Raw genomic sequence first — 19497 nt, 5'->3', positions numbered from 1 at the left:
TAAAAAATAGTAAAAACTTTTTATAAACTTTTACGATGTACTACTGGCCTAGCTGTGCAAGACAGTATAATTTGTCAGGCAGAGTAGTTTCCCTTAGGTTTACAGAGTTCGGTCCCTTAGGCAGTTGTGATCAAACTGATAGTGGGTTTGAATCCCAAATATCCCTGATGTTGTTTCTAGATTTGCGATCATGATACTCATGCATTTATTTATTTTTCCAAAGTGGTATTTGTTTTCTTCACACATCGACGGTCGTGCATTTACTGATGTGTTGTTTCAGATCAAGTACGCTCACACTCACTATAAACTTCATATTAAATATAATTTATGTCGACCACAGTTATGATAATCATCAGTCTACGTAAGCTTAGGCTCAGTATTATTCGTTACACTGCTATACTGAGTCAAACCTAGTAGAAGGTCGCGCCACCTAACCTTTTGGACTGACCAATCAGAACACAGCTTACCAAATCGCGAAAGTTAACATTCGCACATACCGTTTGAACCTTTACCTCAAAAACTCCAACGATTCCGAATGCTATTTTCCAACGATTTCCAAATGATCGCTACGAGTGACACTGATACACGCAATGAGTAAACAGTTGCTGAAAATAGCGTTTTTGTCAATATTCAAGGATGTCATCTTGCGAAAATATAAGCAAATAGTAACCATGTGATTAGAAACCCATAAGCGTATATACTGCAGGTCAAATATCTGTGTTTTATGCTGATTTTCGTTTGTTTATAGATCAGTGTTGGCGACCAGGGAGGAGAAAATAAAAACAAACATTTTGTAAGTCCCGCCGAACCATAACAAGTAGTCTTTGTCTGATTGGTTAAATCCGGTCAGCCATCTCCCGTTTGATTGGACGGTCATAGGTCGCTCAAAGGTTAGCGGACGTGACCTTCTACAAGGTTTTGTTATACTCAGCATAGCAGTATAAACAAATAATACTGAGTCTAAGTTTACTCTGACTGGATAATCATCAACTTAAAATGAACACAACTCACAGGATGTTCAAAGAACATGACCATACCACTGAATCTGTTCTTAGCTTCCTGGGGAGTATACATAATCAGTGGTAGCCAGTAATTAGTGGCGGTTATAGGGTTGTTTAGAGGTATTATACTGAAGTCAGTAGTTCAGGCAGATGGAGAGCAATGTTAGCGATAATGCGCTGTAGACAGCGACGATATTCATGTAACTGGTGCTATTTGAACGCATTTTTACCATAATCATAATAATTTAGAATTGTGGGCTTTTTCATGTTATTTATTGCATTCAACATTTACTCTTGAATAACGCTCTTACTAGGTTGTGTATTTCATGTTGCTATGAATATGTCGGAGGAATTCTTTTAGTTTAGAAAACGTTGATGGAAATGGAAATTATCAGTAGATAAAACTATTGTTTCCAAACAGTACACCTATCATATCTCCAGATTTGGATGTAGACAAACACTTTGTGGCAAGGGATATTGGTTGTCACAGTTCTTTGATAGCTTCAGGACTGGGGTCTTGTGGAAGGTGTGAGGATCTACCACCATGAATCAAATCATATTTTCCCTCCTTGTTAGGGGATGATGAAAACACGGGTTTGATTCCTAACGTGGTATGTGTGGCACCCATTCTTGGAGTGTCCCACTGTGGATGCTAAAATCAAGTCAGTTTCACTTTACTGACCAAGGTGGTCTCAGGTTCTGAAATCACTCTATAGAGTTGTGATCCTAGCTGTGCTAACATTTGAACCCATTTTGTTTGTATGTTTTTCCCATATCAAGCTGGCATGTCCATGTTGGCATTGAGCAAAAGTCACTGACTTATCACTCTTAGAGTGAAGAGTACAGGCGAAGTTCACACACAGTTCTCTCCCTTGCTGCTAATGTGTCTGTTGAGCAGAATATGAGAACCTGTAAGTTTTTTGTTTCTTGTATTGTATCAGATGAATCAGTAGAAAGTGTTTTATTAAATTTGTTTAAGTAAATAATTTGTTTTTCTTTGAAACAATGTCAAATCAATTTGCCTTTGTTCTTTGTATGTTGAAATATAGACTGATAGTTATGTGTTGGGGCTTTGGTGAAACAAACACAAAAACATTGTAACATATATTTTTTTATTTCTTTACAAAAATAACATACAATGTTACATAAATACATGTTTTGATTACAGCAATGAACACCAAGACTGCGGCGTGTCGATCCCTCATGTGTGTAAAATACAACTGGTAAATGGATATAAGGAAATAACTTTGTATGCATTATATTTTTATATTTTATATTTTGTAATTACCCCCAAGTAGAAATATATTAGCAAAGAAGTGACCACACAAGACAATTTCTTTTCACACTGGACATATTTTGACACAAACCCAAATCTGCAAAATGCTGTTCCTAAACTTTTTTCATGAGTATAGTTCACGTGTTGTGTTGTAATGCAATGTTGGTTGTGACAAACTTTAAATATAGATGAGTCAGGACTGGTAATTTATTATCTAGGGGTAAGGAGAAAGGAATTACTTCTAAGAATGGGAGACGTAAAAATGTTACACAATATAGGGTGAGGAGGATTTCAGCAAAATGTGACACATAGTGATGAGACAAATACCTCGTGCCGCTAAAATCTCTAATTTTTGTAATAAATTACCAGTCCCTTGTAGTTTCAATAGTTGTGATCATGTGCACGAATTTGGTTTGCTTCGTCTTGACACTTTTAGTTTGAGTTTCTGTGAATGTTTGATGTATCATGAAACTGTTTATTATCAGTACACCCAACACTGTCCGACATGACACTAGGGCTGCAACGATTCACCCACACCTCGATTCGATTCGTTTCATATTGGATCCTCTATTCAATCATTTTTTATTTGATTCTTCATAGAAGTAAAAAACATCAGCTTTTATTTAACTCTCGGGGTGTTCAGCGTGAAATCCATCGTCAATTTGCCGATGTCTACTAACAACAATTCTCATTCGATACTTAGCCCGGCGTCAACCAATCACGTTTCGCCCGATTTCAGTGCTCGAAACTGCTCGAGTTGAGTCAAAATTATGTTCTGGCTGTGTGGAAATAATTTAAATAGGTTTTCAAATGTCGAATCGAAATAGTGATAATGGTTATGGAAAATCGAAAATTAAGGTGTCAGATTCGATTTTAGATGAAGCAAACCGAATCGTTGCGGCCCTACATGACACAGTTTATACTTAATGTACTGCTTATGCTAGTGCTTAGTATGTAGATCACTTTATATTAAAGAACAATCACAAAATAAAGGTATACAATCAATCTCACATTGTTTGTTATATACTATCTGACAACGGTGTCAAATCAGACTGTTTTGTTTTCACTTTAGCCCAGTGGGTAAGGTGTAACTCATCAGTCCTGGTTTGATCCCCCAGATGGGTACAATGTGTGTAGCCTCTTCCTGATATATTCCTGTACATAGCTTAAATGTCAACTTACTCACTCTGATAAACAACCAACATTTACATGTACATATTTCTTAGCCTTATTTCAACCCAAATAGTTTCTTCAAAGGTGTTGAGTAGTATAACAAATGTGTAGCAAATGTTGAGTGGTATAGACCAGCCAGAGAGTTACAAGGAATGACAGACAACGTGTTCTGAATGATTACGCTGGACCCATTCAACCATGGGCTGAGGGTAATAGCCAGTGTATGAAATAAGCCAAAACCCAGCCAGACATCAGAGTGGGCGGGTAACTTCAAAATGTTACCAGCCCAAAATGGATTTAACCAGACCAGACAATCCAAAGACAATAACTCAATTTTTAGTTACAATGAAAAATTAAAGATATGGTGAATTTACTCAGATGTATGGAACATGATATCAAAACATTTTACCTGACCATCGGGCTGGCGAGCTGTAAATGTAGACCGTCCGTCAGAAATCTAACCCGTCTTGGGCGGTCGGACAGGCCTTATTTCATACACTGTAATAGCTATTCACTATTACACAGTCAAACACTGTTGGGTTGAACTTACAGTTATCTCAAAGTATAAGCTTCACCTCTGTGTATTTCCCGCATAGGGATCACTATGTGGTTGTGTTGAACCACCGACAGATTGGGCTAGAGTTGATGTCAAGCAACCATGTTTGTCGTAAGAGGCAACAATGACGATTGGGTGGTCAGGCTGATGACTTGGGTGATTGTATATCTTCATATCTCATTTGTTGTTTAATGCCGCACTCCGCAATATCCCAGCTATATGTGGCAGTATGTAAATAATCAAGTCTGGTCCAGACAATACAGTGATCAACAGCATGAACATTGATCTACACAACTGGGATGACGTGTCTGACCATCCAATCCCGTTAGTCACCTCTTATGACAAGCATGGGTTACTGAAAACCAATCCTAACCCGGATCTTCATGGGTTCTTCATTAGTAAACGATGTGTGTGTTGATTATTTACATGCTACCTTGAGAAGCATAAAGCAACAAATATTTAAAATTAAAGAAAAGAATGGAATCTGAACCAGACATCACTTGATGTCTCAAATAAACAGTGAAGTTTCATTGGTCAACTGTCCTTGAGATTCCACTGAACATTACAATTCCTCCATGTGTAGTTCACCAACACTGACATCAAAGTGTGGCCATCACCAATGGCCGTCCATGTTGCTGGACTGTGAGACAATAAATGGCAGATCAGGTATTTGTAAATAAAGATATAAAATCAATAATAATGTTTAATAAATATAAACTTAGTAAATATGACTCCAACTACCTTTGCCAATACAGTTAATCATTCATGATATTAGATATATGGTAGTGATATGGTGTTTTATATGACACTTGGTTCATGAGGGGGGGGAAGTGGAATAAAATTAAAATTTTGTACTGAGTCACTTTGTTGATAACTGATATTGTCGATAATACATGTATAAGCAAACTTGGCCATTAGGGCAGGGGAAGTAACTCTGTTAGACAGCATCCAAAATACCTTTGTTTTAATTAATCTGTTAACTTCTTTACCTTGAACTCACAACTTTTCAGATCTCACTTTAAAAATAAAATGTTTCTACAATTTTATGTTATTTTAGCCTTCACTTCTATTCTCACCCTTTAGGAAGGAGAAGTGTAAACCAAACAATTAAAGTGTAAACCAATCAATTAAAGTGTAAACCAAACAATCAATGTTTGACCACAATATGTAGTGAGGAGGATAGTATTTGCAGCATGGTGTGCTGGGAAAACTATAAACTTAATAACTGTTGATACTGCCACCCATATTCTGAAACCATACATGAGACATATTTTCTTAAAATATCGCTTAAATATGAATTAACAGTTCAAAAATAACTCAATTTTAGAGTTTTATGTTGCCATATATGGTACTGTAAAATGACAGCTGAAGTTTGGAGTATTGAGTTAATAAAGAAACAAAACCCAAGTCACCTACACCCAGCTACATTACAAGTGACCTAAAACTTTATAAGTACAGTGAAACAATCCAATAAGCTTTGCTGCATTTTGCAATGGATTTTTGACAAAACTATCAGCTTGTATCAATGCAATATTTATATAAATGCAATGTTCAGATGAACTTTGAAGAAGAAATAAAACATAAATTCAAGCTTGACCACATTTCTAACAGCATTTTGTAGGTGTAAACAGTATCAACATCGATGCCTTCACTGCCTGTGGATACAACACTGCATCAGCAGTAGTTACCTCCCTTGACGAGTAGAATGGACATTTAAAACACTTCAGCTGCCTTTACACATGTGTTCTCCTCTGATAGGAATACACAAATCTGATCCTCATAATGTCAAGGTATATTTCAACAGAATGACATCTGATTGGAGCAGTACATTCAGTGTCATTATTGAAAGGTCTTCGAGGTATGTATGACATAGAACATGAATATAGACAAGCTAGTGTCACTTGAGATGCTAACAATGTGCCTTGGTTGAAGAACATGTTGTTTATGTAACCCTTTTGGATGCTTTATAGATTTGGTTGGTTGGTTGGTTGTTTAATGCCGCACTCAGCAGTATTCCAGCTATATGGTGACGATCTGTAAATAACTGAGTCTGGACCACACAATCCAATGATCAACAGCATGAACACCGATCTACACAGTTGGGATACGATGACATGTGTCAACCCAGTCAGCGACAAGCATTTATAGAACTTTAGAAGTGGAAGACTATTGAAAACACTGAAAAGATCAAGATGGAAGGACATGACCTCTGAAGACAACAATGCTTGACAATTTACAGTCAATGTGGATACAAAACCGTTCTTTCGTGAACTGCACTCTTGGCAGTTGATAATGCAAAGTTATTTTATGCTTTTATCTCTCATTACCTCCTTGACCCCCCCTCCACAATGACACTGAGTACAGGTTTCCTGAAAATGGTATGAACATCAGATCAATAAATGGCCATCTCATATGTTGTCAGTGATGTTGAGACATTGCTAGACGTATCCATGGAAGGTGATATAATCAGATTATCACCATGTGTAGTGTTCAGACATGGGTTCAGTCTGTGTCTACATCATCTTCAAAGCTGTCACTGTCTTCGTCATAGTTGAACTCTTGCTCATCCAGTCTCCCGTACTTCATGTCTTGGGTTGCAACTGGCGACAGAAGAGCGTCTCCAGCACTGGCGACCGGACTACTTCCATTTCCATTCCGTCGCACAGGAAGTCCAGAAACACGGGGAATACCTGTCCGGCGCGAAGGAAGTGGCTGACTCTTCTGAAACGTCATGATACAGTGGAGGTTCCTACCAACCTTCTTCGTCTTCTTCTTCTGCAGCCCACGGTACAGACGACGGATATCCAGGAAGTCAGGTGACTGGTTGTTCAGATCTGTGGAGATGTCCGACCATCTGGGAACAGAAACAATGAAAATATAGAGACCACCAGATAGTGCTGCCATTGCCTGCAATATCCAGATCCATACTTGGAGCTCAGTAATCAATCAATAATCAATTGTAATTGTAATCTTCACCAACAACGGCACATGATCATACCATTGTGCAAATGAAATAGGAAAGACGATCGAAGATACTTCCAGTTGAGACACGCACATGGTTATGTTGTTTACACTGCAGTTCAGAGAGTCAGGAAACTGCATCATTTGTTTATGTCTTGATTTAAAAAACATAAGAATAAGAACCAGAAAGTTTTATTTGATGTTTCATTTTTTATGAATATTGATTAGATCGATAATTTGACCGATTATTTTATAACCACTCTAGCACTACTGTCAATCTGATTACTTGTTGTGTCCATATGGAATATAGGATTTGAACCTCTTGAAGCAATTGTTTGTCATCATTGGTGGGAACAAGCACATGAAATATTAGCTTCATGAGCATGTACTAGTCACGTGGTTAGTGTGCTATATAAATATCATGTAATAATAATAATAATGATCTACTGGGGGCAGTGGGGTACTCTAGTGGTTAAAGTGTTCACTTGTCATGCCAAAGACCTGGGTCTACCATTCTTCTAAATATCCATAGGGGCAGTGGGTTAGCTTAGTGGTTGAAGCGTTCTCTTGTCATGCCGAAGATCCAGGTTCGACTCCCCATATGGGTACAATGTGTGAAGCCCATTTCTGATGTCCCCCGTCGTGATATTGCTGGAATATTGCTAAAAATTATACTCACTCATTCACTCACTCATGATCTAGTGGTTTCAGAGATTATCACACACACCGGTTGGTGTACAAACTCGACGTGACGTAAACTCACTTGAGATTCAGTGAGGTGAGGTAATTTAATCTGAAGTATCGTCTTAAGGAGTCCTCAGTCCTTCATGCAGACAAGTATTGTAAAAGATTTCCATTTGCTGAAGAGTGCCTACCTTTTGCAGTGTATGCTGGGATGGCTTGCGCTGGGGTCGCCGATCAGTATCCATGTGTTGACCTCCTCCTGAGGCAGGGGCCCACTGACATGGAAAAAAACACAAGAAAATCATCAATGAAAATATGCCTGTAATACCTCATAGAGACACACTGATTATATCCTGGTCGTGTGATATGATCCGTATCTCCATCCATATATTCCCGTATCTAGATGTGATACAAATTTTGCTCCCTTTTCAAAACATGTCAATTGCTACTTCTTTATATTTGAAAATGGCTTGTGTAGAAACAATTAGGAAAACATTGATATCACATACTGCAAATACGATATTAAGGCAACCTGATTGTTTCATATAACTACAATTTACAGAGCTAGGAAACATTTCATCAATGTAGGTTGAATAAAAGTAGTTCCTGCTTGGCAACTTTATCTGCATATTTATATTCACGATATCAGATTTGGTATTGATATATGGCTAACACTAGCCGCTGTATGATACACTGAGTTACCTATAGGCGGCGTCTGCTCGCACTGGCGTGTCATCGTAGCCTATAGGACAGAAGTAGTGGTTCTGACAGTGGTAGATGTAGGCAGTGTTGGGGTCCTTCAGTCCCGTCTTCAGGTTTTGGAGAGCGTCGTCTGACGTGACCCCAGACGTCCGGTTCTTTCCGTTGGGTTTATACATGTAGTAACAGCGCGCCCTTTGACCTTGAAATGGTCATTTAACTGACGGAACCATCTGTGAAAATTAAAATAAGTTCTGTCAGTTTGAAGTTCTAATTAACCAATAATGTAAAGATGAGTTTCATTTGCATATTTATCTTTTGTCTACATCTGTTGTATGCTCAACATGCTGTTGTCTCTCCAAGGAATTCCACAACAAAATGGGTCCCCAGTACCTCTCTCTCATGAGTTCAAGGACAGGGCCTAGATTTTAGAAGCTCTCTTAGCACTAAGATAGTCGTAAATTAATGTTAATGTATGGCACTTGCGATTACCTTAGCACTAAGAGAGCTTTGAAAATCTAGGCCCTGGATATGCCCCCAGTATCCAATACACTCTATCCCCATGTCCCCAAGGGATACATGTATTGGTTCTGGGGGTCCACATCAGCCCTCAACTCATGAACCCAAAGACAGCCGAGGAAGTCATGACTCACCTTAAAAGTGTTATATTCCCTGTAAAGGGGCCAAACCCGATCTCGCTGAAGGGTGGCTGGAATCCCAGGATGACCAGAGCTTCCTCCTGTGTGATGGGGTTGAGGCTGCACAAAGATGAGTGAGTGAGTGAGTGAGTTTGTTTTACACCTTTTGGCAATATTCCAGCAATATCACGGCAGGGGACACCAGAAATGGGCTTCACACTTAGTGCCCATGTGGGGAATCGAACCCGGGTCTTCAGCATGGCGAGCGAACTCTTTAACCACTAGACTCTCCCACCACCCCGCACAAAGATGAGATACTGTAGGCTCTGGTTACACTAAGTGACCATAGTACTATAACAGTAGGTCTTGAGAGAGTTACAGTCACCTTAGTCCTGCAGTTGTTATCAGGAATGGGGCCTGGAAGAGCTCTTGTTACATGATGGAAACATACGAAACAATGTTAATGTTACATCTACTTGAACATACAGCTTGTTCAGCTTGACCTGAGCTACTCTACATATGCATGACCCGGGAGGTCAATAGGCAGGTCGAGTTAACTTCATTAAATAGGGGAGCAGAGAATGTTAAACGGCGACCTAGTCTCGGCTGTGTGGGCATGTTGACAATCAACTGACAAAGGTGCACCCCTTCACAATAATAGACCGAACCAGTTGTGACACGGTCATGCAATGCATTAGTATTCACTTGATCAGGTCAAACTGAACAAGCTGTAGGACCTATGACAGTCACAGGTACTCTGACATACTTCACAGGTAGATCCAACTCTCCTGCATTGTCCCAAGGCACTGAACAGGTAGATCCAACTCACCTGCATTGTCCCAAGGTACTGAACAGGTAGATACAACTCACCTGCATTGTCCCAAGGTACTGAACAGGTAGATACAACTCACCTGCATTGTCCCAAGGTACTGAACAGGTAGATCCAACTCACCTGCCAGGTACTAAACAGGTAGATCCAACTCACCTGCCTTGTCCCAAGGTACTGAACAGGTAGATCCAACTCACCTGCCTTGTCCCAAGGTACTGAACAGGTAGATCCAACTCACCTGCCTTGTCCCAAGGTACTGAACAGGTAGATCCAACTCACCTGCCTTGTCCCAAGGTACTGAACAGGTAGATCCAACTCACCTGCCTTGTCCCAAGGTACTGAACAGGTAGATCCAACTCACCTGCCTTGTCCAAAGGTACTGAACAGGTAGATCCAACTCACTTGCCTTGTCCCGAGGTACTGAACAGGTAGATCCAACTCACCTGCCTTGTCCCAAGGTACTGAACAGGTAGATACAACTCACCTGCCTTGTCCCAAGGTACTGAACAGGTAGATACAACTCACCTGCATTGTCCCAAGGTACTGAACAGGTAGATACAACTCACCTGCATTGTCCCAAGGTACTGAACAGGTACATCCAACTCACCTGCCTTGTCCCAAGGTACTGAACAGGTAGATCCAACTCACTTGCCTTGTCCCGAGGTACTGAACAGGTAGATCCAACTCACCTGCCTTGTCCCAAGGTACTGAACAGGTAGATACAACTCACCTGCCTTGTCCCAAGGTACTGAACAGGTAGATCCAACTCACCTGCCTTGTCCCAAGGTACTGAACAGGTACATCCAACTCACCTGCCTTGTCCCAAGGTACTGAACAGGTACATCCAACTCACCTGCCTTGTCCCAAGGTACTGAACGGGTAGATACAACCCACCTGCCTTGTCCCAAGGTACTGAACAGGTAGATACAACTCACCTGCCTTGTCCCAAGGTACTGAACAGGTAGTTCCAGCAGGAGACGAGGGACGAGGCCCCGCAGGATGTCTTGTACTGGGGACGACTGATGCAGCACCTGTATGGCAACATTTACTTGAGTAAGAGAGTGAGTGTTGTTGCATGCTGCACTAAAATATATTCCAGTGACCTGACAATGTACACATCTGGGCCAGACAAACTTGTAATTGCTAGCATCAGTAACAATCCACCTCTGATTATTAAAGGTGTTTTTTTAAAGTGTTAAGCACTCAGATTTCAATTTTGTACATGATGCCTCAACCTTTAGGGGCCATGGTTGAAAGAGATCACAAGGTACATCAGAAGATTATAGATTTGTACTCTTTTAAGGAAATTGACCTGTGAAGGTACGGGTTAGAATATCGATCTTCAGTAACCCATGCTTGTTGTAAGAGGTGACTAACGGGATTGGGTGGTCTGGCTCGCTGACTTGGTTGACACATGTCATCGGTTCCCAATTGTGCAGATTGATGCTATTGATCACTGGATTGTCTGGTCCAGACTCGCCACCATATAGCTGGAATATTGCTGAGTGTGGCGTAAAGCTAAACTCACTCACTCACTCATAGTTTTGACAGAAAAGACTGGTAGGTCAAGTCTTACCATCGCTTCATATCAAGGACCTTCCTCTGTGCAATGTCCTCATATGTGGCCATGACCTTTGAGGGCGTGTAAAGTTCGGTAACATCCCCCTTCTCGTGTCTGACGCTTGGTGTCCTGAGACTTGGGATACCTGGAAGGAGTTATCTCCCTTATACTTGCAAAAACAGGACATCTACATCACCGTTATCTCTACAACGTTTTGACGACATTATCACTTCCTACACATTACATTACAGTCCTACCTCAATTAATCTTTTAACTTAATCACAATAACGTCTGAAGATTCAACAATTGTCCTAGAGTCAGGATTGTACATACCGGTATAAAACTGCAAACACTGACTGGCAATACATTATGCAACCATATTTAGTAATACGGTAACCTACGTTATGCAACCATATTTAGTAATACGGTAACCTAAAAATTTACTTTTAGTGAGTGAGTGAGTTAAGATTTCTTGTCACACTTGCAGTATTTCATCGTGACTAAAACAAGTTATACCTTTATGACACATAAACCCAGAATATAGCAAAAACAAAGGGCAGTAAAAACAACTACAACAGAATATAACAGATGTCAAACTAGCATGTAAATCTACATTCTCTTCCCACAGAGGTTACTCCTGTCACGTTACGTAGGAAGATATGACAGAAGTAACCTCTGTGGAAAGAGAATGGCAAATCTAAAACTACAGATAATGCAATATATAATAGATGCCCAACAAGTAAAGCTAGACTAAGGACCATGAGACCTTTGATAGACACACCATGAACATTCCATGTGGCAGTATTGGTATAGATACATAAAAACAAGCTTTCATGGATGTAGAGGTAAAACTGACAATGAGATTCTCTGAACTTGATGGTATATACCTGTTCCTAATTGATAACTACATTGTCAGTTCTTTTTTCTAAAATGTTAGCATACACATATCAGTGAGTTTGCTATCCTAATTCCTGGACCTTGGACCTTCTCAAAGCATATCACAAGTACAGGTGTTCGATTATGATACAACGACAATGCGTAATTATCTCAGCTTTACATTCATTCTTGATTATTTAATTGTTTGTTTCGAACTGGCCATATTAAACCTTTTTATGGTTCTGTGTAGAAAGCAAAAAGCACTTCGCAAGTCTGCAACTCCTACGTTCATGTCTTGGATCCCCCAAATTATCACTAAGACTCCCCCAGACTTGAAAATAGATAGATCCTGGTCTATCCCTCTGTCAGTGTCATTACGTCACTGGTTTGTGTAACTTCAAACAGAGGCTAGACAGTGTCATGAACCCACCTGACTGTTTCTTGCTGGATTTTTTCTTGCCTGAGATATCGGCCACGTCAATCTCCCACACCAAATCCTTAACACTGTCCGGCGTCCTGGCACCATTCTCCAACACATACCTGTTGTCCCCGTACATTGCGTCAGAGTTATCTCCCTTGCCTTGAGAACCTGTTGACTCACTACGGCAACTTGATGTAGATTTTGATAAACTTTGTCGTTTGAGTTCCGTCACAATTTGAGCATGTATTTCCTCTTTGCTCATCAGATCTCCAGAATATTGCAATGATGGCGGTAAATTCCCTGCTAAATTATTTTCATCAAATACTAGGTCATCATTGGGTATATAATCAATTTCTGGTTTAGTGTTTGATAGTGACTTGTTTTTCTCATTCTTTAATTCAACCTGGGCATCATGTTCTGCAGTGTCATCAGAGTTATTTCCCTTAGTTGAAGGTGATTCCACCTCACTTTTGTCAAGTGCACTGGTGGATACAGGCTTTGGCTTTTTCAGTCGACTTTTGCCTGCTCTGGGTATACCAGTTTTAGGAGTAACTGGTCCACCTTCTTCTGCTCTGTGAGAGGAATCCCCATTGGTTGTTGTCACTGCTTCTGACGAACCTTAGTGGAAGAATAATGAACTTTACATGAAGTTCTCAAACCATGTACAAAGGAAAGTTGGTGGCTTGTGATGGTTAAAATTGAAAATAAATGTGAGTTTTCCTACAATCCCACTTTAAATTTTTTTCTTAAAAAGTTGAAGCAATTATCTTTATGTTTGGAGAAAACATGGTAATTCTGAATCCAAACAGAACAATTTTTGCTGAGGAATAATGAAGTTAACTGCCTGCCAAAATGCAGGTCACTGTTCAAGATGATTCTTCCTTTATGAATCTTGTGTTTAAACGTTCATTCCACTTGACATATTTTGTTCTCACAGAGTATTATAATTATGTTACACTGACTGACTGAGTTTTGATTTTACGCCGCTTTTAGCAATATTCCAGCAACATCACGGCGGGGGACACCAGAAATGGGCTTCACACATTGTGCCCATGTGGGGATTCGAACCCGGGTCTTCGGCGTGACGAGCCAACGCTTTAACCACTAGGCTACCCCACCGGCCCTATAAATATGTTACAGAAAAACATCCAAAGAGCTAATAATCATTCTATGATGGTGGCATATTCTACTTATAATGGGGCAGTGGGGTAGCCTAATGGTTAAAGCGCTATCGCCGCCGAAGACCCGGTTAGAATCCCCACATCGTTCAATGTGAAGCCAATTTTCTAAAGATGATGTTACTGGAATATTGTTAAAAGCGGCGTAAAACCAAACTCAGTCAGTCAGTACTTATAATGACAGATTTAGAGACTTAGAGCTGTCGTTCATTCCCAGTTTTTCTAAAGAAGTGTAAATTTTTAAAAGAAATTCCTTTCTATCAAACAAAATAGTTGTTACATAACTTCAGAATCTTTTCCAACAGATCAGTACTCAGAAAATGACACACTATTACACCACTGCAACAGCTTAATCCACAAATCACAGGATCACACTTTTCTCTTGCATGTAAACGGACACGTTTTACTTTAAATCACAGCAATCTTGCCATGCAGAAGATTTAGATTTGCAAAATATTTTGCATTATCAAGATATGTTGTGACAACTGCGATGTGAGGTGTATGGCATCACATGAATACACATCAAAATAATGATATCGCTAGATCTAAGTGAGGATTTCAATGCCTGCAATTGGATCCGTACAACCAATATAAACAAAACATAAATATCAAATAGTTTTTCACATTTAAGGATCTTTTTTCACAATGAATAATGAATTCATGACACAATTGTAAATGTGAAGACTTTAGAAATATGAAATAGATGAAAAACACATGCTATTTGTTGAATGGACTCTGTGAATTGTGACAAATTACTGACATGAAAACGGCAAAGCACAAAAAAATACACTGAAAATTTAGCCGGGGGTCATGGGGGTCTTTTATTGCAGATTTACATCGATCTCAAAAACATTCAAAATGAAACCAAAACCCCGGAAATCTGCAGATCCGTGGAAAATTCACATGTTTGAAATGATCAGTGTTGTATAGTTACAGGTAGACCACAAGGAGATATGTGTAAGACTGTGAGACAATACCTCACCTGCCTTCAGCCCCTGTAACAAGATGGCCGCCTCATGGGCTGCCTGGTAGTCCTGGTTGGCAAGGTGACCAAGTAGCTCTTCCACCTCCTTCACCAGACTGCTGACCACATCCACACTTGCTGGAGCACTCTGACCATTTGTGTCTGTTACCCGGTCATCAGCCTTTTCTTCTTTCTGATTGGCTACAGCTTCATCATCCTCGAAGTCATCCGAGTCATACTCATCAATGATGTATGGTTTAGATTTCCAGTTCCCCATGATGTCATAACTGAGAATAAATGAATAAATACATGTATAAATAAAGTCATGGTGAGTGAGGGAGGGAGTGAGTGAATTTAGTTGAACATCACTTTTATCAATATTCCAGCAATATCACGGCGGGGGACACCAGAAATGGGCTTTACACATTGTACCCATGTGGGGAATCAAACCCGGGCTTTTGGCATGACGAACAAACGATTTAACCGCTATACTACCCCACCGCCCCTGTGAGTGAGTGAGTGAGTTGTTGCACATGTACTCATGTAGCTATCTGCTTCCTAGGTTTCCATTCACCTGATTTAGGAGTAAGAATATATTCTGAAGTGCTGTGTCCGTCATACTAAGAAGTACACATCCATAAATTCTCACCTTATACAACAAGGTACATTAAAAATGGGTACCTGTCAAAGGGAGGGCTATCATGAATCTGTATCTCTACACTAGGACTGATGCAAACCAATGTGTTGTTTGTCGTGCGACAACCCTAGGTAGCATGCCATCATCGACCCCGACGTCAGGTGCATCATCGGCCCAACTTTGGCAAACTTCATCGGGCGAAAATATTTTTAATAAAACAGTTTGAAACGTTATGTAAATGCATGGAACATGTTATGTGTTCATTGGTCAGTTGTCGGCACAGCGCTCTTCAAAAATGCTGATATTAGCCGACGGTGCCGGCTATCAGCCAATGATGGCATACTACCTGTGTTGTACATTTACGACACAGTTATTTGATTCTGGTTAATAACTAGAGCAAATCAGTTGAGGGCAACTCCCCCTAGTCCCTACAAATGTGAGAGAACAAATCAACAACTCATATTCTAAATCCAACTGGATAAGAAATCTTCTATGTAATCTTACTGTCTGTCTGAAAACAAAGAGTAGTTAATGAGCTTTCAAAACAATACTTTGGAACTGGGATTTGGAATGCCATTGAAACAGAAAAAATATAAATTGTAAAAATCCCCTAAAATAGCATAAGGCACCTCTCTGTAGTGGTCTAAAAGTTAGACAAGGGCTATAGTGGTCTAAGTATTAGACAAGAACTATAGTGGTCTAAGAATTAGACAAAGACTGCAGTAGTCTAAGAATTAGAGTAGGACTATAGTGGTCTAAGAGTTAGTTAAGGACTGTAGAGGTTTCAGGGTTACCCAAGTACTTTCTATAACATATCGATGGATGAAGTACAATATTTATAATACTCTGTATGAATGTCGCTACAAAGCCCTGACATTCCGTGAAGGTTGTTACAGAGATTTACAGCTGTGTGTGTGTATTATCTACACTAAGTCGGCTCAGTAATCACATACTTGGGGCAGCCACCCCAATGACATGACCCACTTGTTGTTGAAAAGATCAACATTTAATGGACACCCCACACAGTAGATGACAGACACAAGGAAACATAGTGTCACATATCTGTACACAGGGTTCTCCATACAATAACTAACATTACACTACATCCCGTAAAAATGCGATTTAAGGACATTTTTGTGTGATCGTCTTTCATTACACTATACAGAAACCTGGTGAATCTGATCCTTTAGGTATTACTGTTTGAAAAGCAGAATACCACTGTCACATTCGAAGCACATCTTTTCAATTGCATGAACGACTAATATTTAAGATTATACACAGTTTTCATAAAAATATAAACATAATGCCAAACTGAGTTAAAAATAAATTGGCCTGGATTAAGTGTATACTATTTATGAGTTTGTTGTTGCTTTATTGTTTGGCTTAACATGCACGCAGCTGTCTTTCAGCTACAAAGCAGCAGTCTGTAAATAATGAAGTCTGGACAACACAATCCAGTGATAGATATCATGAGCATCGACCTACACAACTGGGACATGATCACCTGCAACAACAGTGAGTGAGTGAGTTTAGTTTTACGCCACACTCAGCAATATTCCAGCTATAAACAGACAATCCAGTGACCAGACAATCCAGTGATCAACAACATGAGCATCAATCTGCGCAATTGGGTACCAATGACATGTGTCAACCAAGTCAGCGAGCCTGACCACCCGATCCCGTTAGTCGCCTCTTACGACAAGCATGGGTTACTGAAGGCAAATATTCTAACCCGAACCTTCACGGGCACCTGCAACAACAAGCTGGAGAAAGCTGTTCTGTTTATGTGTAGCTTGCAGTGGCAAGAGATAACGTCTTGTTGTATGTTTCTTTGTTTGTTTGTTGTTTAACCCTGCACTCAGAAATATTCCAGCTATGTATGTTACTTTTTATATTACGGCGGTCTGCAAGTGATCGAGTCTGGACCAGACAATCCATTGATCAACAGCACGAGCATCGACCTACGCAACTGGGATACAATGACATATGTCAACCAAGTCAGTGAGTTTGACGATCATGACGGGTTGCTGAAGACTAATTCTAACCTGGATCTTCACAGGTGTAAATTCTTGTTAGATCTATGTAGTTGAATAATTGTACTTTATTAATATAATATAAACACTATTTTCATGGATATTGGCTTCCAGATTGGTGGTAAACCACGATAATGAATCATCTAAGTGATATATATGTGATATGAGACACACAACACTAGGAATGAAATAGCCATATGTTTTGCATTCCATGTAAATCGGAACGTAAACATATGTGTTCATTCTCTGTTTATATGCCTTAAATAAACATCTGAAAAAATATCTGGTTGATTTTTTACCACATACACATTTCCAAGACGGACTGCCTAGTAGGGGGCAGATGAAGATTTCAACAATAATTATTCAAATTAATTATTCCGTGATCAGGGTCCCGACAAGGCATATGTAACATTATGACCTGTCGTAACTCAAAGTTTACAATTGGCTTATGAATATCATAGTACTCTTAATGCTTTGTGGATCGAACACCTACTCTTAATCAGTTCAAATCATTCTTGGGTATTTTTATAAAGAATCAAAACTCAATATACCGGTACTAGAGTCTTGTGATCATGAAAGCCAGCCCACTATCAATAAACCTACCATGTAATCAGACAGACATGTTTCAGCGAGCAGCTCGGCAGTGTGTGTCGACACGAAGCATTAACCTGGTCGTCATATGACAAGTACCTGTATTGTACAGGTAGGTATAGCCTGTCAGTCACCCACACTGGCTACAGAATACACGCCAGGGACACTCAATCACGCATCTCACACGGTAATGGATAGTGACTAGTCATCAATAGAGCCACTTCTCAGTGAACAATTGTCAAATTCCTTTCAACTAGAAACATATATAAAAGAAATTTTGTCGGGTCAAAGTTTTAGCATAAGGTTGGTGAAAAGTAATATATGTGAGCATTAATTTAAATGAATTTAGGTCAGTCAAAGACGTGATCAATTCATAATTAGGAGATAAACATACTGTGTTGGGAAATCAGAGGTATATAACAAAATTATAATAGCTCTAAATCTGATTTAATACCGAACGCGTAGTAACGTGATTATATACCTCTGAATGACTTTGATTAACCAATCACAATCAAGTATTTACTGTAGTCCTTATGCAGTTCACTTTCTTCTGAATCGATGAGCTGCATAATAAATCCTATCACGATGCTACAGGCATAGATTCATCATATTGACATGGAGGAGATATAGTTGCCATACAACGCCATTTTAAAATGTCACCGAGAATATTATCACCATATTAAATATAAAGAAGACAAAAGTATGAAAATTAACATCAAAATCTTACAAGACCTTAAAAATGCTACAGGTATACATTCATCATCTTGGCAGTGGAGAAGAGATAGTTGACATACAAAGCCTTTATAAATTGTTACCGAGTACTGTCACAATATCAACAAAGAAAAAAAAGTTTGAAAGTGACACCAAATCTTACAAGACCTTAAATCAAAACAAAGATGTTAATATACCTTTGCATGTTTCTGGTCTAAAGAAATAGACTGCAAACTAGATGAAAATAAATTACCATAATTTTGCAGATCTTTTGACGAGATGAGAAATGACTTGAAGTGACTGCTTTTGTTATTGTTGTGAGTTCACATACTTGTAGAGAGGACTACTTGTCAGGTATATGTCACCCCAAGTTATTCCAGTGACGAGGGGAGAATCTGACAGCTATAAACCTGTAGTACATATTCCCAGACACACCCTCCGTGATAAAAACAAACCGTGTCACTCCATCTACACAATCAACAAACCTTCACACAGTGACAATGGTCCTGATTCTATCCAAATCTTGAATGTTCCCCATGAGAGGGATGACTATACTTTATGCCACCACTGCAGTTCCTGATAGTCTGGCCAGCGCCAACAAAGACAGACCAGATGCTGAACCAGATGTGTAGGGGGGACATGTGTCAGACCAATCTCCTGTCAAGCAACAACACAGACCAGCAACACTGTAACGCGATACTCTGGGGC

At 39.6% G+C, this 19497-nt stretch overlaps 1 protein-coding gene across 1 annotated transcript; it reads right to left on the bottom strand.

The window, feature by feature from the left end:
• Positions 1-6144: 6144 nt before the first annotated feature.
• On the bottom strand, positions 6145-18143 carry LOC124277283 (basic immunoglobulin-like variable motif-containing protein). Its single transcript, XM_046712935.1, is given in 10 exon segments — positions 6145-6860; positions 7843-7926; positions 8354-8535; positions 8538-8583; positions 9004-9108; positions 10753-10848; positions 11394-11523; positions 12685-13293; positions 14836-15104; positions 18091-18143. Coding segments are annotated over 9 exon segments (1863 nt in total). The 5' UTR covers positions 15095-15104; positions 18091-18143; the 3' UTR covers positions 6145-6508.
• Between the last annotated feature and the right edge of the window lie 1354 nt (positions 18144-19497).

Source organism: Haliotis rubra, unplaced genomic scaffold, assembly GCF_003918875.1.
Source record: "Haliotis rubra isolate DU_JTF1 unplaced genomic scaffold, ASM391887v1 Scf22, whole genome shotgun sequence".
NCBI classification, from domain to species: domain Eukaryota; kingdom Metazoa; phylum Mollusca; class Gastropoda; order Lepetellida; family Haliotidae; genus Haliotis; species Haliotis rubra.
This window is presented reverse-complemented; position numbering and strand designations above follow the sequence as displayed.